The sequence below is a fragment of the Nyctibius grandis genome, chromosome 11, assembly GCF_013368605.1.
Source record: "Nyctibius grandis isolate bNycGra1 chromosome 11, bNycGra1.pri, whole genome shotgun sequence".
In the NCBI taxonomy this organism is placed as follows: Eukaryota; Metazoa; Chordata; class Aves; order Nyctibiiformes; family Nyctibiidae; genus Nyctibius; species Nyctibius grandis.
The window spans coordinates 14,593,492-14,615,812 of NC_090668.1; the positions used below are offsets into that span (position 1 = coordinate 14,593,492).

General features: G+C 39.2%; 1 protein-coding gene across 1 annotated transcript in view; it reads right to left on the reverse strand.

Annotated features, from left to right (window-relative positions):
* The window catches only part of DMXL2 (Dmx like 2), a 54,535-nt gene extending 46,824 nt beyond the window's left edge, over nucleotides 1-7,711 (reverse strand). Inside the window, 1 exon segment of the mRNA XM_068410750.1 lies at nucleotides 7,625-7,711. Coding sequence (XP_068266851.1) covers nucleotides 7,625-7,711 — 87 coding nt within the window.
* Between the last annotated feature and the right edge of the window lie 14,610 nt (nucleotides 7,712-22,321).

The window sequence follows — 22,321 nt, forward strand, 5'->3', positions numbered from 1 at the left end:
AGTGAAAGTACAGTCACTGCTAAGAACAAGAAAGGAACAGCAATGCAAGCGGCAAAGCAGAAACTCGGGCCTCAGAAATTAGCACACCATACAATTGCACACACAAAAATGAGAACTGCGTACAAAACAGATTGTCTAAAAGATTTCGAAGGTCATTTCACAAAAATAGAGTGACGCAGTGTTGTCTGTGTCCTCAAGCCCACAACCATTATTCTGGGAAGCTCTGAGGAACTGATACTGGTGTTACTCACAGTGCAAGCAGGAGAGGGGAAAAAACCAACTGCTAAAAGGTTGTTAGAGGGAGATTATCTATGTAACAGAATATCCTAGCTCCTCGATGATTAGGCTATGCAATTGTTAGACCCAATCTGGAAGGGAATAAGTTATTATTAAAATGGAATAGGATTATTTCCAGAAAGTAAGAGAAAGAAAGATGAGATTCTGAGGTAAATTCTGGCATCAAACAGAAAGTGGTTTTGTTTTGTTGTTTTCCTATTTTTCATATTGAAATTTGTTGCAAAAGAAACTCCATCAGCAGCATGAAATTCTGGACAGGCCAGCAAATGTTCACAAACAGGAAGGAAGAAGATGGAGACCAGCATGAGAATGCCCGTAAGTAGACAGGAAAATAAAAGCAGGTCCTCTTGTTCCAAAAATTTATTCAGAATGCTAATGTTCACAAGCAATTGATTCTCCTACTATTTACTTCAAAGGGCGAGCAATTAAAACAGCAAAGAATTGAAAGACTCCCCTTCTTTTCAACAGTCTGCCTCATAACTACTAATACAAACCTACTAAAAGACATGACTTAAATTGTTACCTAATACAGTAAAAAAAGGTAGTGATCCACTTCAAACAAGGACTTAAACCTTTCTGATACCCTATTTTTTCATTGTCGTATTGATGACTTGCAAATTTCAAACTAAATTAAATATAATTTAACACTAGCTGCAATACTGTTAGCAGGAGATATGGACGTGTGCCTCAGAAATAACATAGGGAAAGGAAAAGACTTCTCAACTTCAATTTCCTTATGCTTACTGTTCTTAAACATGCACGTTTGTGTCTGTGTATAGTTGATAATGCATGAAACAAAATATTTTATACTTGGGTATGTCTGTTGACTCTGAAGCAAAAGAATTTAGTGTCTTCCCTTTTAAATGTTTTAGTTCTGTCTCTATCTGCACTTCTTATTATAGCAACAAAGGATTATTTTTCTGGCTAATTATATGATTTAGCATATTTTTACAAAGTTAAGTAAAAAGGTGGTTGTGAATTAAAATGGTGGTTTACAGTAGAAAACTTATTTTTTTTTTCCTTAAAGAATCATCAAGATGTAGAGATCTCTTTCCTAAGTGAAATCTTATTACTGTCACTCATCTCCTTTCTCCTCTTTGCCTGTGTTTGGCACTGCACCAACAAGTGACTCAGCACACCTAAGTGTCCTATGCCAACAGAGAGGATTTAGTCTGTTAGAGACCTTAGTCGGAACACATTCCCAACGGCAGGGTGTCGGGCCTTCAGCTCTACGTTCTTTGAGCAAGTGCTGTCTCGTGGTTCTGGGGTCATTTTCTCAGTGTAAATATTTATTCTGAGAATGTCTCTCATTTCTTGAAAGTATATTAAGGTATATTTACCTTAAATCTTAAGTTTACTTTAAGAAGTACATTTATTATAACCCCGCCTTTGAGAAGAGGTGTCCTACCATTTTAAACCAAGTGTTCACTTTTTCACGTTTATATTCTCCAAATTTCTCAAAACAGAAAAGTTCAATATACTTTTCTGTACTGAAAGATATTTCCACAGTTCACATTATTGTATAAATCCAAGTTTTCCATTTGATTACTTTTATGAGGCTTTTCTAATACACTCAATATATTAACATGTTTATACTTGAACAGAACACATGTCTGTTAAATCCTCTTTCCTTTTGTCCTTCCACTCCTTAAGCTGGTAATGAAGTAGAAGCACCCTACACTGGCAAAGAATAGGGAAGTGTCATAATGCGTAACATCACTAGTTCCTTCTTAAGGATTCAGCTGACAACATCCTCGGGGACATCATTCATGCCACCACAGGTCTCTCCTGCCAGAATACCAGTAGCCACAATATTTGTGGTAACAGACTAACAATCTGCATAGCCTGATAAAAGGAATGGAAAATTGGTGAGCCATACAAAAAGGAAAGACAGAAAATAAGATGCTGAGATACTGTAATGGATGAGAGCAGCACAGAGGTCTTGGATAAACAGAATTATAAGCAGTTACTGAATGAAACAAGTGCAGTAAAAACCACCCACATGGAGTATCTGCCAGCCTCCATTTCTAATGTCACTGATAATTTCAAAGAGAAAATTAAATGGAGTTGCAAAACCGCCAGAATGCAAGGATGACTTGCAGGATCCATAAGCAACTAACAAGCCGTAGTTTGCCAATGTCTGCTCTAACTGTCAAGATCTGGAACCACTGAAATGAACAATGACAAAGCTCTAATTGAATGCAGGAGCACCAGAGAGAAGTAGGACAGTCTGTCCTACTGTAAGAGTTTATGCTATATCCTCAATTTTCAGATAATACAAAAGCAGCATGTGCATCTTTCTTTTTCAGCTGCCCATGTTTTCCTGTTTGGTTCTCTAATTTTGATGTTGAACACTGGAACTACCATGCAAGGAAACAATATTCCTTCATAATCTCATCTTGTTTTTCTTTATATATATATTTTTCTCATCTTGTTTTTCTTTATATTTTTCTCTGTATGAAAAATGATTCTTCTCTTTCTATAACCTGCAACTCCTTCCAAATTTGGCATAAGTGAAATAAACCAGTTCTCAAGCTTCAGTGTGTGCTATTAGGGGTACAAAGGCTTTTCAAGATGGTAAATGATGTGGAAGAAACAGAACCAGCCCACAGTGGTATTAAAAAAAAAAAAAAAAGTAGTTCATAAACATTTAAAACTACATAAATTAAAATCTGTATTGAAGCCTGTATTGAAGCCCGTATTGGCCTTATGGTACTCCTCCAGTATAACAACACTTATCCTTAAGTTTCTGGCTATGGATAGTAAACATATAAGATGCAGAAATTCTTCCACCCTCCTGTCAGCGATGAAGTCACCTGAATTCTGAAACACTTACAAGCTTTCATCAGTGGACACAACATTTACATTTCCCCCCTCCCCTGGCTAAGTACTATTAGAATTACATACACTTAATGCAAACTATCACAATAACCAAAAAAAAACCCCAACTCACGACTAGCCTGTGGCCTGTAGAACAGGCTTTCCTAAATTGACATCTGAGAGGAATTCATGATTAAATACTTGACAATATGCTTACACACAGAGCTTCAGAGAAAAAAAGACTGTAGTAAGGATTCAGATGTTAAGTGTCTATAATCCAGTTCATATAAACATGACACAGTGGAGAACATATAGATACATGCAAGTAGTAATTAACTGAGAGGGATTTGCAAATAAGGGTTTTAGTAAGTAATTTTTCAAGAAGAGTGAGGTAGATGAGAACCCTACACAGCACAGAAAACCTGTTCTCAGTTGCTGCTATCTTCTGGACATAATGGTGTGGATGAAGATTTTGCTGTTTTCAATGAGGTAAAAAAAAGTTTACATGGGCGTGGGAGCCTCTAATCTGCAACAGCTTCTGAAATTTGTTACACACAGTTCCAGGCCAAGTGTCAGTACTGGCATGGAAGATACCAAGTACCACTTTTCAAAAGTGACAAATCGTAAGTTAATTTTTTTTTACTTCTATCAGAAAAGGTCTTACGTAAAGATACTACTAAAATTGGATATTCTGATTTTCTCATTAGTAATGTTTAGAGTTCTGTATTTTGTGCATTTACCTCTTACAAGAAGTAAATATTCATTATCTTCTGTTTGTGGGACACCAGCCAGAGCTTGGAATTTTTATAGTTATAGAACCTAGCCTTTAGGTAATTGACATACCTATTGATTTTTTTTTTTTTTTTTTTTTTTTTAAACCTAGACTGACCTTAGACACAGCTACATTCTGTTCAGAGTTTCAGGAGGGGAAAAACAGCCCTGAGCTTGGACAAAGGGCAGAAGTCAAACAGAATCAGAACAGCTCGTCTTCTTTATTTGAAACCACCTCAATCCACATCATGAAAATCAGGTTGGTAACATACATCCCATTCAGAGTTAGGGTCAGTGACTGAAATTGGCTCAACGTAAAAGGCTGTTTAACAACAAAAGCTAAGTGAAATCAACCATGGTTTGAAGAATGCCGCTTACTACCTTTAAAAACTTATTAGCTGCCAGTTAGACTGTGAAGTTCAAATAACACCCTTCTTCGGTCTAGGCAGGGCGTGTGCTGTAAAGGCCCTTCTGTATAAAGCTCACCTGTGACCTTCTGTAAATTCATTTATGAACCATGGTTAACAACATTTGCTGAAATGAGAACATGAAGCAACAGCAAGTTGAATAGTGCACAGAATTATTACCAGAAATGACAAAAACAGAACTTCTGTCATTTAGTACTTAAACCTTCTGCTTATGCAGTGTCCTGTTTGGGTGGAGTTCAGATGAACAGAGGCTAAAGAGACTGCCTGGTAGAACACAGCATTATGAAGTTATTTTGCTTCTAATCACCCTTCAAACAATTTTTCCTGTGTATTACCCACTCTACTAGACTGGGCACAATACAGCTACAACGTCCACAAGCCAGTTTGTCAACCAAACATCTCTCTGCTTCATCCCTTATTTGGGAAATGCTAGATATATGTCAGGATTGCTGCAGGCAGATGTGGGAGCATAGGGAGGAAAGAACACTATGTGCATTTCAGATGAAGGATGCACAAAACCTTTGTTGCCAGCCTACAGCAACTGTCTGATGCTAGCTCTGTTTCTTTGGATTTGTTTTGCTTTATGGTTGTCCTGGTTTGGCCTAAACCAGGCCAATTTTCCTTTCAGTGATTTTTACTTTCAGCTAAGTCACTAATACTTGTTTTTTAGCAGGTAAAGAAAAATTAATGGCAAAATTGTTTTTTTTCCCTTTCTTATTCTCAGAGTAATGAGATGACTTTCACCAAAGCTTTAAAAAAGTACAGTTGAGGCAGAACATGTTATCATCTTAGCTCTAGCTACACTGACTTGGAAATTAAAGGCCTACCTTTATCACCAGCAAGAAGTCATGTAAACAAGCCAAGAGCAAACCATAAAGGAAAGGAAGGATGAAGAACCTGAGAATTGCAATGTCGCTAATTTGGTCAGAAGAAAATGTGTTCCTTCTCTCAGAATCCTAAGACTGCTGGAGTTAGGCATCTAAAGCCAGTTCTTCTTAAGAGGATATTTCTCTTCCTCGTCCTTCAAAAAAAAGGGAAATAGCTCCAAAACTATTAACTAGTGAATATACATATACACATACCCATACTCTACTGTCAAGTGGAGTAACTTTAACATGAGTGATTCCCTTCTGCAAAAAAAAAAAGCCATATTTTCAAGTCCCTATGATGAATCAGTTTTACTACTTTTGAACTAGTTCTCACATATTTTAAACAAATGTCCTAACATCAACCAAAACATAAACAAGCACATGCACAGAAACAATGGCTCCTCTGCCACAGCCTAACTTCACATGGATTCACATAGTACAGCACATACTGTGTAGATCTCCTTTAACCTCTTGCTTTTACTGCTCTGCTTCTGCTGTGCTCTAGAGGCTGACAGGTGTTGGGTCTGAAGAGCATGTCTATAGAGCCAGGCTCTGTCACCAATACAGATGATCTCTTACCTAAACTGCAAATCCTGTGTCAGGATCTGAGTTAAAGTTATGACTCCAAACAGCTTAATGGTTTGGGGGGACAGACCTATGTCAATACACTGTTACTGATGTTGACCAACAGAATCTAAGGTTAGGCACTATCAGAAGTGACACCTGCAGTGGATGGTAGACTATGATGCTACCAAGAGTCACACAGGTGACTGATTTCTTAAGAATCTGGATATAAGATGCCAAACTGTTTGCAAGCAGATGTTTTTAACTGTACAGTCTACTACAGGATCAAGGTCTAGAACAGCAGGAAATAATACCACGAATACAGAGAAAGGAGAAAAAGGGAAGAAGAAAGTTACAGCTGTGGAGGTCCAGAAGATATCTTTATTAAAACATACTTATCCTTTTAGTTCCTTCTTTATTGTATTATAAAAAATTGGATGCAGCAGCCAGAGAAGACAGTGAGTTCTGTTATATGCAGTTCCATAATTAACATGCTACCAAATTATTCTGCATTTTTTTTTGTAAAATGTGACTTTTATTCTTGGAAAATTCTTGTATAAGCCATAATATTTACCATTATTCATTTTTTCTGTTATCAAAACTATTATGAGAATTAGCATAAAGTTGTCTTTTATAATATCAGTTGATTGACTTTTCAAATTGTCACAGTAAAAAGAAACACATCAGAATATGAATATGAGTAAACAACTCCTATAAATACCAAAAGTAACAGAGGTCCCTTTAATAGCAGTATGGCTGCATAGCAGCAGAACAAGGAAAATAAAGACAGATATGGCACCTTTTATTTCTTAAGCCTTTCAAGAATTCATTACTGAAATTAGACATCTGTGATAATCTACAGTAAGCTTTAATGTTTGACAAGTCTGCTGGCAGTTATCTTAGAGTAAAAATGATGCTCTGTATTATTCAGCTTGGAATGGGTTTGTGCCTGGGATATAGTCTTATAAATATTAACACAAAATCTAATGAGACAATTTATTTCCAAACAATAACATACTGATTAGATGACAGTATGCAAAACACTGCAGAAGCTGATCAGTCATTAAAATCAGAGAAGCATATCATAAGGTAAAAAAGTAGAAATTGACATTGAAATGGACAAAAATAGCCTGTGGATGAAAAACAGTTTTTATTATATAAACTCTGGACTTTTGAAATTTACTTAGTGTATCTTTCCATGTCTTTTTCCTCTAGTTTAAGGTGTACATTTGACAAATTTGTGTTTTATCAACCACAGTAATTGAAGCCAAATGCTCCTCAGCATTGGACGGGCTTCTTAAGAAACCTGGTGCAACAGACTATTTTCTTGGTTTTGCAGGAGGACCGTACACACACAAAAAAAAAAGCACCTAGCAAAATTTGGGGAGGCACAATTTGGGTGTTTCCCTGGCTCCCTACGCGAACTGAGAGGCTCCCCGGAGGTGGGGGGTGCCCCCGCGGATCCCAGCCTCCATCCGCAGCGGCACCCCGGGAAGAGCGAGCAGCGAGACCCGCCCCACGGCGGGCGGCGAAGGCGGCGACGCTCCGCGGGGGGGTCACGCCTGTCTCCTCCGGCCTCGTGCTGCCCGGGAGCGCCCCGATGCCCCAGGGGAACGCTCCCACCCCACCTATAAACATCCCGGCTCGCACCCACTCCTCTTCACCGCCCCCGCTCGTAATCACCCCCTTAACTCCCCCGGCGTTTCTGACCCCCGTACGAGGGCCCGCCAACCGCCCTGCCCGTACCCCCCCGCCCCGGCAGGTTAATCCCCTCCAGCCCCTCCCACCGCTCTCCTCGGGCCTACAAAACACCCTCCCCTTCCCCCACCGCCGCTCGCTTGAGCCCGGGCGCCCCCCGCCTATCGCCACAGTTACCGTGAAGGGGATGTCCTCAACACTGCCCACCGAGTAGCAGTTGTCCCCGGGGTTGACGGCGCCGGTAAGCACCTGGTGGAGATGCATTGCGGCTCACCCCCCCTCCCGCCCCGCTCTCCTGGGGACGGCAGCGCCGCGGTCGCCGCCTCCGCTGCAACGAGCGGGCGAGACCCGGATGGCTCCGCGCTCCCGCCCGCCTCGCGGGCCGAGGCCCTGCTCGCGGCCGCCGCGAGCGCGCGCCAGGGAGGGAGGCGGGGAGGCGGCGCACGCGCCGGGCAGCGCCTGAGTCAGGTGAGGCGCGCGCAGGCACCGCGAGGCGGTTAAAGGAGCGGGGCGGGGGGAAGCACAGCCCGGTCAGTGACGGCAGGTTCCCGCGCCGGGCAGCCTGAGGCGGGCGGTGCGGGAAGAGGAGAGCGCTAGGTTTAAAAGGGAAAAGGGAGGGGCGGCGGAGGAGCCGGGGGATGCGGTGCGCTTGGCTGGCGCCTCGAGAGGATGGGAGGGAGGAGAAGAAGGAGCTGAGAGGGGGGAATTATCAGGTGCCGCGGCGTTCCGGCCGTGAGGCGGGCTGGGGAGGCGTGTCCCCCAAATCAGGAGCGGTGAGTGCGCTGAGGGGAGCGCCTTGCTGGCGGGAAGCCCGCAGCCGGTGCCCTCAGCTGGCCAGGTGCTCTGCGCGCCGCAGGTGCGGGCACTGTGCTGCCGGCCTCGCACTTCGGCCTTTTATTAGCTATATATAGTGTACCTGAGGAGCTCTTGGGTTTTTTTTCATTAGGGATCCTCACGTTTAGCTTTGTCTCAAAGATCTTATGGAGCTCTTGGGAATCCATGGGTGTCCCTGCAGCTGCCGGTGACACTGGCCACAGCGGGTACACGGAGCCTGCCAGCAGCTGCTGGCCCGTGTGCTGGCTGTGCAGCGCGTACCTGACCCTCGAGGGGTTACGCTTAGCTGTTGAGTCAAGAACGGGGCCGACGTTACAAGTCAGAAGTGCTTTGTGCCAGTGAGGAACAGATGATGTTTCAGGGTCGTCGTAAATACCCATTTACAGGAGGTTAGTGAGCAAATTACCAGTACTTGATACTAAAAGACCAGTAAGAGGAGGTGGGGGACTGCCTTGTTTGATTAAGGTGTTTGGTTGCATTTTATGCAAGTTATGTGACCGCACAGAAAATATGGTGAGGCTTTTGCAGCTTTATTTGTAATAACTGCCAAACACTGTTGAAAACAAAAGCCTTTAAATGTGCCTATCCTTTTCTGTCTCAGAGGTGTGAAGAAGGCTGGATCCTGAAAATTGGTTGGAAGGGATTCTGAACTCCGAAGGAAAAAAAATTATTCGCTATACAGTGTGTCATGATATAAGGAAAATTCCCCATTTTCTTGTACTAGGTCAATATGGTAGTCTTGCAGTTGTACTACTTGTGATGATGGAAGCTGCAAAGCTCAGTCTCCTTAAAGTTTATGGCAGTTTTGCCTGAGTCAAGAAGCACTATACAGCAAGATAAATCTTGCAGTCCTGAAAGTGTACATCTCTCACTGAATAAATGAGTTTACACAGAATGTAGAAGTAGATGAAGACATAATCAAGTTACCTTTGAATGGAAAAACCATTGTTATAACACTTAAGATTTTATCTACTCCCACACTTAAAGGTAATATCTTTTTAAAGGGAACAGTATCTCTAGCTGGGGTGAAAGGGGAAAAAAACCCCTTTGATCTTTCGTTGACTTGGTTACATATGAAACTACTACGTAACGTTTATATGCTTCCACTGATACTATTCCATAACTTTTCTGATTGAAGGCTCTTCCCATAAAGTGTATGCTAACTTACAACTAAGTTTTTCATTTTGGATAAGATTTTTTTTAAATGCATGCAACAAGATTTAAAGGCAAAAGCAGTGTGGGTTTTTTTGTTTGTTTGTTTAAAATCAGTGGAACAAAGTCTAACTAATGTCTGAAAAGACAGCTGGCTTTTGAATTGGCACAGGCAGTCATAATATGAAGTAGGATGATAGGAGAACAGTATGATCTAAAGGAAAGCATTTTCCTTTCTTAGGTGTACTAAAGCTATATGGTTTTAATGGGAAGAAGTCTTAAAGCAGAGTACCTGCAGGATCAGTTCAGTCTTCCTGGGTAACAGACATGATGAGGGAGAGTTTTGGTTTTCAGCCCAGTCTTCTGTTACCTAACCAGAGTAAGACTGCCAGTAACTCTTGGGCATGGCAATTGTGAGAAAGGCTTCCATCTTATTGCTTGGGTTGGTAAGAAACTTTTCACAGCACTTTACTTGTGTGGTCCTCTAACTCCACTGAGACTTTGCTGTGGGACAGAGAATGCATGTTATCCGGAAACAGGTAAAGTTCCTCTTTAAAGTAAAAATAATGCCAAATTGTGGGTTTAACAGTAAAAATGTTCTATTTGTGGCCATGGAAACCTATAGACATGGTCAGCTCCATGCATAGCGCTTTGAGCAAGAATTCTTCTGCAAGTATCTACAGATAAGGAGTTCACATTCTTCCTGAAAACAAGTATTTTCACCTGAGTTTTGCTGAAAGACTGTTTTATTTACCTTAATTGATTCTTCCTTATTAGTCACTTAAATACCTCACATTAAAGTAATTTTCAGTGCATGTAACAGTGATTTCTATGCCCAAGAGCATGAAGCAATCTCTCTCATATATATATATATATAAAAATATATAAAATAATAATTAAAAAATCTGAGGAGCCTGCATTCTCTTCATTTTTCCTTTCATTCTTGACTATCTTGTTGCTTTGCTCAATTACTTTCCTTTCTTTCTAACCCTAACAAAAAGCACCTGCAGTACCTCTGCTGGAGTCTGTTTACCCAGGAATTCCCTGCTTTGGCTTGAAGTTAATTGGAGTTGTGGGAGGGGAAGTTCTATTACCTCAGGAGAGTGGCTGCTGTATAGAACCAAAAGGTCTATTTAATTTATGCTAATAAGCTGCAGTTGGAGCTGCCTTAGGTGGAGTTTTGAGAATGTGTTAGGAATGCTTGACAGTACTTTGCTCTTGGCTCAGTCTAGTAGGATGGATTAGATGACCTCTCAAGACCTTGTCTCTATCATATATGAGGATGACTGTACTGGTTTGCCTTCTGCTTCTCCAACTACAGGGAGAATCTATAGGTATTCAAAGACTGAGACTTTCATCATCTTTTCTGCTGGTTCCAAAAAGAGAGGGAGGCAAAGGAAAGAGGTCCAAATTTAGAAAACAGGCACTTGACTACACAGATGCTATGGAGAAGTAACTTGATTCCATTTACTGTAGGAAGAAGTATTTTCACTTGGCAAAAGAAGGTGGTATTTGTATAAAATAATCAGAAGGAAATGCCATGTTTTGATATAGAAAACATGATTACATATAAAAAAAAAATCTAACTTTTTTCCTAGTTTTGCTTCATGGTAAAAGATCGGAGAATTTTCACCTTTTGGTAAAAGGTGGAGTGTTTTATGGGAAGGGAGAAAATTCAGAAGACTATTCTGTGAAATTTGCATAGGGAAGAAATCCTAAAGCACATGCAGAAGAAATGTGCTGCACATAGCCTAGGGAAAGACAGCAAGACTCTTAAGAGGCAGCATGCAAGAGAAATACCTATGCTGGACTGCCTTTTATTTCAAAGGTGAAATGCTGCACTCCAGCCTTGGTATCTTGAAACCTGAAGAGCTCACTGTTTGGACCACGCTGTCAGTTTTCTGTGCTCCTGAAGGCCTTCACCTTTCCACAAGAAACAGAGCTGCTAAGCACGATGCTTTTATGATTCTGTGAATATTTCCCCCATGATTCATGATGATAGTCTCAAATCCTCACTGTGTTCTTGAATAAATTGCATTTGTCCCTGAAGAAAAGCTACTTGCCTGTTTTTCCTCTAGAACTCAAATTCAGCTGTTAACTTAGCTTGGAGAAAATCATGTGCTTCAGTCAGTAAGATGCAACGTCTGTTCTCTGCTATTAATTTCTGAACTGTAATGTGTTTGTTTTTTTTTTTGTTCTACCTTTGTGTCACGGTTTAAAGCTGGGCTGGCGATAACTTTGTTATTACTGGCAGAACAAGATTGTCCCCGTAATGATCTTAATTTGTAAACTGTTGTTCGTTGTGTATTTCTGTAGAAGACCTTAAAGGCATTTACCTGTAAAGGATGGTCATTTCTTCTGTAGTCCTGAAAAGATCTTGCTACAGAACAATTTTCGCTTGGATATTTTTAAAAGTTCACGTTCATGGAAACTGACAGTCTTGTTTCCTCAGGGGTATCTAAATGCTGAACACTTTTGGCAGTGCATAGGTATCTAAACGTTTCCCCCTGTCTGGACCCTTACTGCCCTGTAGAGTAATCACCCATACTTCCATTTTTAAAGAATAAAAAAATAAAACCCAACATTAAAAATTGGAAGGAAAATGAAACTTTTCAAGAATTATTTTAAACCTTCATCAGGTACTTGTGGAGGAAAGAACTGATGATTAAAAATTCTAGTCCATTAAATTGTGGGGTAGGGAAAAGGACAGATAGTTTAAACAGCACAGAGGAGTTGAGGCACTTATTCCAAGGTGCTGACTTTTTCCATGGCTAAGGGGAGGGCTATGTTGAGGAGTGCTGTCTCTTAGTTCTCTTCAAAATCTTCAAGGCTCTTGTTTTCTTGCCAGTCTGTCTAATCATGATGGCAGTTCCAGACCGGTAGAGTTTTTTTGGGGAGTGGGATAGGATTTTTGTAAGAAATTACTCAGTTGTTTTGCAATTGTTCAGTTGGAAGTACTTAGATGCTAAGAAAGCAGATACAGAATAAACATAAATTATTTCTAGTAGTGATTATGTGGCATGACATTGGACTTCAATGACATAGGATTAAGTATTAAATAGTTCCATTGGCTGAATTTATTCTGTGTGCTGTCTGATAAACACTTATGCTATACAGAAATCTAGTGAAACTTTTAGTGAACAAACATGTTTAGAATAATTTTCTTAGTGTCTGGATCCTGATATACAGTAGGAGGCACTATTGTTTTAATATAAATATTTTTCTTCAGATGGAAGAATTAATACCTTGTACTTTTGCAGTTCTGATCATCTTTATCTTGCTTTTCTATATGTCTTTTAAGCATCTGGAAAAAAGAATCCCTCCAGTGAAGTCACAAATGACCACGTGCAATTGATTCCAAGAACATGTTCTTTAACTTCCGCTCTAAATGATAATTTAGTAGAATGACAAATGATTTTGTTGTCAATTGCACACAAATAACTTTCCTGACATATGAACAAGCATTCTGTATCATACTGAGTGTACTGATGGAACTAAGTATACATGAAAAGTGTTCTGGGAATTTCCCCGGTCATCTTTCATTGAGGGGGAAAAAAAACCCAAACAAACAAACTTCAGACTCATACTGAGTCATCTCGTGCTGCAGCAAAGATTTCAGTTCTGTATCTCTCAAAGGCAGACATTTCTGTCCTTAAGGAGGTAATGAAAGGTGTTGCATGGGGTTATTTATAGCACACGCTCATATAAAGGAACTGTAGGACACCAGAAGAAGATTCCTATTACGAACTTCTGATGACAGTCTTTTCAGGCACAGATCAGGTCTTCACTGCAGAATTGTTCTTGTGCTGCTTATGAAACAGTTGGTATTGAAAGCTGAGGAAGACTTGAATCAGAAGCCCTTCTGGGGAACTTAAGCCATAATATTTTGGATTGACATTTGAAAAGCTTTTAATCATTTTAGGTTTGTGTTGCTTTCTCAGTAGCTATTGCACTGTGTATTTCTTCAACTTCAAGGTGCCTTGTCACTAATACATCCTAACTTTATAAGATAGCTGTTATTCTTCCAATAAGCAAAATAATCTGTAAGGGAATAATTTTTTTTCTTATGTTATTTTCATTTTGCTTTCCATGTGGTACCCTTCTTGAATTTTACTGGCACTTATGTAGACTATTTTTAAAACAACATGTGCATCTACATGTTCCATGCTGTGTCACAGAATCAGTCAGGTTGGAAGAGACCTCTGGGATCATCGAATCCAACCATTGCCCTGACACCACCATGTCAACTAGACCATGGCACTAAGTGCCATGCCCAGTCTTTTCTTAAACACATCCAGAGATGGTGACTCCACCACCTCCCTGGGCAGCCCATTCCAATGTCTAATGACCCTTTCTGAGAAAAAATGCTTCCTAATGTCTAACCTGAACCTCCCCTGGCAAAGCTTGCAGCTGTGTCCTCTTGTCCTATCGCTAGTTGCCTGGGAGAAGAGGCCGACTCCTACTGCGCTACAACCTCCCTTCAGGTAGTTGTAGACTGCAATAAGGTCACCTCTGAGCCTCCTCTTCTTCAGGCTAAACACCCCCAGCTCCCTCAGCCGTTCCTTGTAGGTCATACCCTCCAGACCCTTGACCACCTTGGTCGCCCTCCTCGTTTTGCCTAACTTATTTTCTACAGGTACCTGAATGTATCCTAAACCAACATATTCTTAAGACTCTCTGGCTTTTGGTAAGACCTTAACTACCTTAAGCCTATTGTAATATTATCTATGCTTCAAAAGATTGTAGTATAGGGTTTTAAGTTGTAAGTAAAACCAACCAAGCTCTTAACACCATAGTTGTCACTTTTGCTTCCTTTGAATTGCGGATGCAAATAAAGTATGTCATCATTTATGGATGTAGCTGTTGAAAGTCACTATGAACCTCTTATTTTCTTCTGTTTGCAGTATTAAAAACAACACTGTCTTTCAATCTAAAGGTATGTTTGCACTGGATGAGGAAGAGGAGCGGAAACAGTATCCACAGTGTTTAATTTTTGTTCTTTATATGCTCAGCAGAGCCTCTGACGAACATACATGAGCAATGGCTCATGCAGAGTACCCAGCTAGGTCTTTCAGACTGCCCTCTGAAACATCTTCCTAGTTTCTTGACTATACAGGGAATACATTATAAAAAGAGGTGTATAAAATAAGACTCTGAATTTGCTTCTTGTGCAACATGTCACAGTTCAGTGTAACTGATGTACTGTGTGCCAACTGATGGTGTTTAATTTGGTTTGGTAATTTTTTGAGGGTCTAATTATTAACTCTTAAGTACTCATGTCTATAAGGTAAACTTTGAGGCCTTGTTGACACTCGAGCTGAACCATTGCTAAATAACCCAAGGGCATTTTCTGGTGTTGAGAACAACAGTGCAATGTATCTATATGGGCTGTGGCTTAGGCAGTACGAATGTGTTTACTGTGGGTAGTTTTGGGACCACAAGTATCTAATTTGCTTTATGCATTTCCAGTGAGCCTGTCAGGACAGATATGAATCATGAAATGAAGTAAAATGGTTATCAATATTCCTTCTTACTAACATAACTCTGAGGCATCTCTCACCAGCTCTGCTTAGTGATGAAATTTATTTTTAAAACTTGAGGGAGGTTCTCATGTCTAGTTGATTTTTAAAAAGCTGGGGATATAGAACAGAGCACATATTTACTAATAACTGGGACTATACAAGAGTCTGATATTCTTCCCCCCCATATCAATCAGCATAAAAAGTTGAAAATACAAAATCTCCTGTGAAATGGAAGATTTAAAAAAAAGTTTTAAGGATTTTTAGATTTTTTTTTTTTCAAAATACCTCCAATTTGGCTGCCTTGCAGCCCTAAGAAGCAAAGAACTGATATGCTTCTGCAGGTGAAAACTAAATTCATTGGAATCAGTTCCACTGAATATTATTGAGCTGTTTTTTATCCATTTTAAAACAGCCTTAGTGAAGTAAACTTTAGGAAGTAGTAAGCAACAGTAACACCAATGAGCAGTCTTTCAGTGAGCTAGGTTTGAGTTACTGGCCTTTTCTTAATGGAAGAAATGTCAGATTATAATTTTTTAGGGTTTTTTTTAGATAAAAAAACATTTTAGAAGCATAGAGTCCTGTGTTCAGTGTCAATCATGAATTGCCTGATTAGGAAAGGGACTGATATATTTGCTTGATGGCTCAATGACTTCTCATGAATGGGACTTCTAGATGCTACTTCTTTGTAAATTCTAGAAGCTGAAGTGGCAAGTGGGCAGTTTACTCAGAGCACTTAGAGACTTACTCAGAAAAATAGACTGGGATTTTACTTTACTTTGCTCTTTCTACAGTGAATGTGTAAGATCTTTAACATATGTCCTGGGGAGCTTGTAATTGAAGTTGGTATCTTGATTTATATTGTTTCTGTGGCTTGTTTTTTTCAAAGTACTAAAAATCCCTGCAACTGAGACCTCCAGATACCCTTTCTCACCGAGCCTGTTTAGTCATAGGGTATTTTATCTAGAACTGTTGCTGTCCTGATTTCTTTTTCAGGAAGGCAGAGATTTGTCATCTTTGCTTGGGGGACTTAGTGATCCATAACTGCCATGGAGTTCACTGAACTTCAGCAGAAGTTTCTTGGTTTAACACCTGCTCACAATCTGTGTCCGCAGAAGAGCCTTTGAAAATTTCTTGCAGTAATAGATAAAGAGCATTAATATTTAAGGTATATGCACTATATATTTGTAAATTCTGGAAGTGGCATCTAAGGAGCATATTTCAAGAGCAAATTGCCATCTACGTATTCAGTTGCTAAAATAAATCATGCGTCATGTAAGGTTTCTCAGAGGTAGCAGTAGGTTTAAGAATGACATGTGATCTGCAAAGCTCTGTGGACCTTCATAGTGACTGACTTATTCTTTTGTGCGATTTGTATTACTCATAATAATAAAAAGCAAGTTAGTGTTGACAATAAACTAAATATATTTCCCAGAAGATTATACGAAGGTACGAGAGCAACTTGGTTCTTTGTACCTTCCCTCCGAAGATTTCTAACTGTGGAGACTCTCAATGCAGAGATAGTTGAGGATTGTTGATTCATATGTCAATAGGAATATTGATAAGGAACATGTGGATTTTACTCTAGTCCTCAAACTTATCTGCAGAATGCTGCAGTATGTGTTAAAATGAAATTTGCTTGACTCCTTATATAGCATTGAGAATTTCTAGGATTGTTTTGGGATGTGAACTGTGTGTTCTGACCTTGCAGACAATTCTGAGATTGTAATAAAGATGTATGCTTATGAAAAACATCCTCTTGGTTCCAGCAGCTGCAAACAGGATATGAGAAATGAACTGAATGCTAGTCATAATTACGCTATGCAACGAATTCACTGAAAGTACACTCTGGCTCCCCAGTCATATACCTTAATTTAAGTCAAGATAAAAGGTGAAATTTGGACCTAGATAAATGAATAGTTTTTGCCAGTGATTTAGTTGGTGGGAAGAGTGTTTCAGATTTTCTTTAAATTGTGTGCATTTCTTTGGGGTTTTGTTGTGCTTTCCCAGCTCATGTCCTGTCGCCCCCCACCCCATTTCTGCTGGGGGACTCTTGAATTCCCCAACTCAGTTTCATCAACTGATGAAGTCCCTTGTACATGTTATGGAAATTCTTGACAGAGTAGAGAAGAGCCCTGTATTCTAATTATGCCCCCACTGATGGAAAAGCTGCAGTGAGAGGCAAACAGTTCTGTCTTGTTTGGCACAGGAGGAAAATGGATGGCGGTACCTTCCGTTAGAGGAAGGAAGTGATGGTGTTAGTGAAGGCTGATGTCGTAAGAGAGATAGCAGGGCAGTAAGAAGGGGACTGAGGAGGTGGTAGCGCATGGGCAGGCTTCATTTGATCTGCTGCTCATGTAACAACTAACCTCACAGAAAAAGAGGTCCTCTAGTGCTACCAGCCAAATGCATGTGGCAGCTGGTTTCCTGACCTGTCTCAGCTTCAGTTTCTTTTGGCTAAGTTAGAATAGGTGAATTTGGGTTATCTGCTTTTGCCTCACAAACAGAGGGAAATATTAATTTTGTAGTTGTTGAAGGAGTAATGGAAAAACTAGCTGTTTGGTGTGTACAATGTAAGGAGAAGCTAGTACTGAGCACTCATTACCATTGGAGTTGAGTGGTATGTGCCGAACACCTCTGGCAGGTCAGCAATGAGTACGTGTGTTCTGAGGGTGTGCACAGGAGTAAACGAGTTAAATGATGGTGATACTTGCCAGCAGCATGATATGGAAATGCTGCCCACTGCATCACACAGATCTGCTACCATCTGTTCACAAAGGTTTGCTGCATTGAGAGGAGCAGAAAATTGCGTAATTTTACTTATGTTAAAGCTTGGGGAAAAACTTGCTTCTGTTTTTTTTCTCTGGAAATTTATTTTCTCTGAATTCAGGTCAAGTCTCTTTATTCTAAATATTTTGAAATTTCCATGGATGTTATAAATTTAAGTAAAGGAGCCTTAGTTATGTAAATAATATTTTCTCCTGTATCTGATCAACATTGATTTTTTTTTTTTATTTTTTATTTTTTTTATTTTGCTTTGCAGTTCCAGCAAATACGTAAGCCCAGTAATTAAGGTAGCAGGACAAGCAGTCTGTTATTTGGATCATATGGTATTTTTTATATCTTATTGATGATGTACCCAAAAGGGATCATTTCAAAATGACCTTAAAATAAAGAACTCATTAATTTATAGAGCTGGCTGTTGACTGGAATCCCTGTTCTGTAGAAAACTCTGAAACTTTTAATTGAAAAAATATAAATCAGATCAACTATGAAGCAGGAATTCCAAAATTCAAAGAAAGAAATGTTGAAGTAGTAATTCTTTTAAGTATTTGGGAGTATCAGACACTGAGCTGCCTGAAGTGTGATTTCCCTACCACCTCCACCCAAGGAGGGCACTTTGGGAAACCTGGGAGCTGATGCTGCAAAAGCACCAGGAATCCATTCGAGTTCCAACTGCAGAGACTGAAAGTGACTCAATCATTTTTTTTTAATGGAGAAAAGAGGTGAGAGTGTTTATGTATTTTGCTATATAGAGCCCAAAGGCCTAAGGGAATTATCTGTTATCTGCACATATATGCAAATAAGACATATGCAATATACATAAATTACCAATGCATTTAAAAAAACCATATCTACAATATGGATCCATTTCTATACTTTGGTCTCTTGACTGCTCCAGCTTCCAGAGAACAGAGTGGTTGAATGTTGCTTTTTCTCTTGTTCCCAGCTGAGAGAAACAGAACAGATGGGAGTAGGAGAAGAAATGATAAGCTAGAACAGACAGCATGATTCATTTTTTGCGTTTTGTTTTGTTTGGGGTTTTTTTTTAAATTTGGGAGGACAACGCACTGACTGCAGGAAAGGCAGCAAAAATATACAAGTATGTTTTGAGTGTTGTTTGTTCATATGGCAAAAAATTCTTCAGTTGCTACCTGGAGGTAGTGGGAAGGGAAATAGTCTGTGCTGCTATATTTAGAAAGAGTTGCTTCCATAAGGTAGTACGACCACCAGTGTTTCAGAACTCTGCCAGATGGTGTTAGCTGTGAGAAAGTTCTGTGATTCATTTGGTAAAATGTTTGTCATGGCAACTGAGGAGCTTCAGACTTGTTGGTCCAGTCAGTGGTAGAAACCACCATTGGCCTCACCAGTGTGTGACGCTGGACATAAAGGAAACTTCTTGTGACACTACTTTTCAGCCTGCTTACTTTGCCCAATGACATGAAATTGTAAGTTGTTTTCCCTTGTACTGCCATCTTAGCAAAACTTAAATTTGCTATTTCAAAGACTTGAAATATCTACTCAAAAATGTGAAAATTATTCACTAAATTTTCTTTTACCTTGTGTTTACCCTAACTCATCAAAGGAGAAATGGGTTTTCACTTTCATTAAACCCATTTTGGAGCAAGCAGTAGAAAGATTAGCCCAGGAATGGGATATCTAGTAGAAGAAGCAAAAAGAAGGGGTGAGGGGAGGCTGGAACAGTGCTGGATTCTTTTCTTCAAATCACTCTTTGGGAACAAGATCTGCAAGGTGGTATTCCGATGATCTATGCTAGCCAAACAAATATACCTTTTTATAGCTTTGTTCTCGGTTGTGTGGTTCTCAAACATTTACTGTTCAGTTTCTAGTTTACTATCCCAAAGTTCAAATCAGTCCCTCCTTGCTAGTAATTAGTAAGTAGCAATACTGCAAAATAGATCAGAATAATTACCCAAGGAATACTCTGGTAGCTGCTCTGGAAAAATGACTAACTATTCTCAGCAGCAACATCACATAACATGTTATGTTCCAGGAAGGACATATATTGACAGAATGGATGTCTAGAGAGACACAACAGAAGCCTATCAGACTTTTTATAAGCTAAAGAAAATATCTCTAGGGACATAGATGGTTGCAAACCAAGTCCCCTCCCACCCATAAAACTGAAAGAGTATGAAAACAATGGAATATCTGAGGCTATTGCAATTTACATAGGCAGAATCACCCATTTAGAAATAGGGCTTCATATGTCAATAAGTGACTATGGAAGAATTCTGCCTTCCTCAGTCTCAAGAGAGAGAGAAGATCTTCAGCTTGGTCTGTCAGTGCAAGTCAGGCTTTTAGCTCTGTTTGTTTTTCCAGAAGTGTGTGGTTTTTGCTGTTGTGGAATTGACAGACGCCAGAGAACCTTCTAGTTATGAAGTATTTTTTCTGATCTCAGAATATCTTTCTTGATACTGTAATCAAGAAAAGTGTATTTAGAAAGAGCCTGTGCCAAAGAGATATTTTGGACCTTAGTTAATGTAAACCAGCAGTGCTTTGCTGTCTTTAACAGACTTTCATCTGCTTACATAATTTCAAGATCATTCTCCATCTCATTAAAATGCCATCCAAAGCTCCCTCTCTCTCATATGCATACATATATCTCTCTTCCTTTTAATAAAAACATAAAATACATATTTTAATATCTAATGAAAAATATAAGTATGGAGAAAAATTGCAAGATAACTTTGCTAGCTTTTCCATGCTTTATTTTGACCAGACCGCTTCTGTTCATGCCATTTTGCCATGTTTCTTGGAGTGAGTGATATATGCTGAATGTTAAACTTGCATAGCACCGGGGAAGAGAAGCAGTAACATACATGTATCCTGTACATATACATTACATATGTATTGTCTACATATGACCCTATAGAGTTGCACGTGAGATGATATCTGATGTTAAAGCACAGAATAGCAGAGGAAAGGGAAACAATCATTCTATCCTCTGTCAGCATACAGTTTTCACAAAGGGAAGCCTTTATTAGGTAGGACATGATGAGTTTGGAATGATGTATGAAAGAAATGGAAATACTGGTGATGGTATAAAACTTTATAGTGAGGTGTACTGTTATTAGCATAACATTTTTTTATTCTTTACAATTAATGTATTCTAGCAAGATTGTGAAAAAGAAGTAGAAAATTTATTCTTTTTGAATAATAATTTTCAAGAATCAAGGGAATGGGTAGTGCTCTACTTTTTACTAAAATATCAAAGAGAATAAAAATAAGAATTACTAATGAGAAAAGAAAGTGCTTAAACTGCAAGGATAAACTTGATCTCAGTAGTTTTAGATTTAAAGTGATGTTTTCACAGCTGATCCTTCCAATACAAAATCAAAAGAACTATTTAGATATTGCACTTAGAAAACTGAATATTGAATATTGTTCTACTCTGTCAGAAACTGTATCTTATTTTATAGTTGTAACACTTTAAAAAGGTAAACTTTGTCTTGAATTATTTATTGTTTGTACATCTTTTGTTGATAAGTGATTAGAAGGCTGACAACCAGACACTTGACAAACCACTTCCCTAAAACTGATGAAAGAAAATCCTTTTAATTATTTTGCTTTATTCAGGCTGAAATAGAGCATTGCTTGTGGAAAGTTAATTTACTGGTAGCAAAAAAAGAACTAGTTTATAGAATCTCACCTCTAAACCTCACTTACAGATCAACCAGACAGACATATAAAGCCCACTGAAAAGTTCTTGTCAGTGCTGGATTTTAGTATCAGTTGATAACAGACCCTTTGTTATCATCTTTTGATTTTTACCATAGGAGCACATTGACTTTTTTGTTCTCTTTGACACCGACTAATTAGGTTGATCTGTTCTCAGAACGACTGCATAGAAAGAGTTGCTTTCATGTATTGTTATTCTATGGCAGGATTTCGTTGCTTGCCAAATTGAATCCTATTCAGTTAGAGTTGAGGCGGAGATAGTATTGATTCTTGGAAAAACACACAGAGCTCCTGAGATTCTGTACTCCCATTTATTCATCTGTTTAAATTTAACGCTGGTCCTAAATATGTGGGTATTTTATGAAGGCTTGGGTGTTGCCAAAGCATGCTGAAATATTTCCACCTGAAAATACATGTAAAATGCAGTAACTTGCTGCCTTTTTTTAATAGAACATTAGTGACACCCAGTGGTTGTATTTGGTTATGGACTAATATATATTATAAAATTTATTCTAAGCCTTTTTTCCTTGTAAAAACTGGAGCTCAGAGAACCCATGGAAAAACTGTTTGAGGCCCATGTGCCTTTGCCAGGTAGATATTCTGCCTGTACTTTTGGCTTACAAATTTGAATAAGCTTAACTAAAGGGAATGAAGAAAAAACGCACTTCAAACTTGCTTTGAAATGGTTCTCACTTTGTCACAGACTTAATGACAATGTGGAAAGTACTCTTCTTGTGCTGTAAGGAATGCACTCCTTTTCCTTCTTTTCTTTCTCTTTCCTACCTCCCCTCTTTATTTCACATTTTAAAATAGTACACTGTATTAGCATATGGTTTATTCTTCGCTTCTGCTATGGCTTAGGTAATTCTGTAGGGAAAGCTGGTTT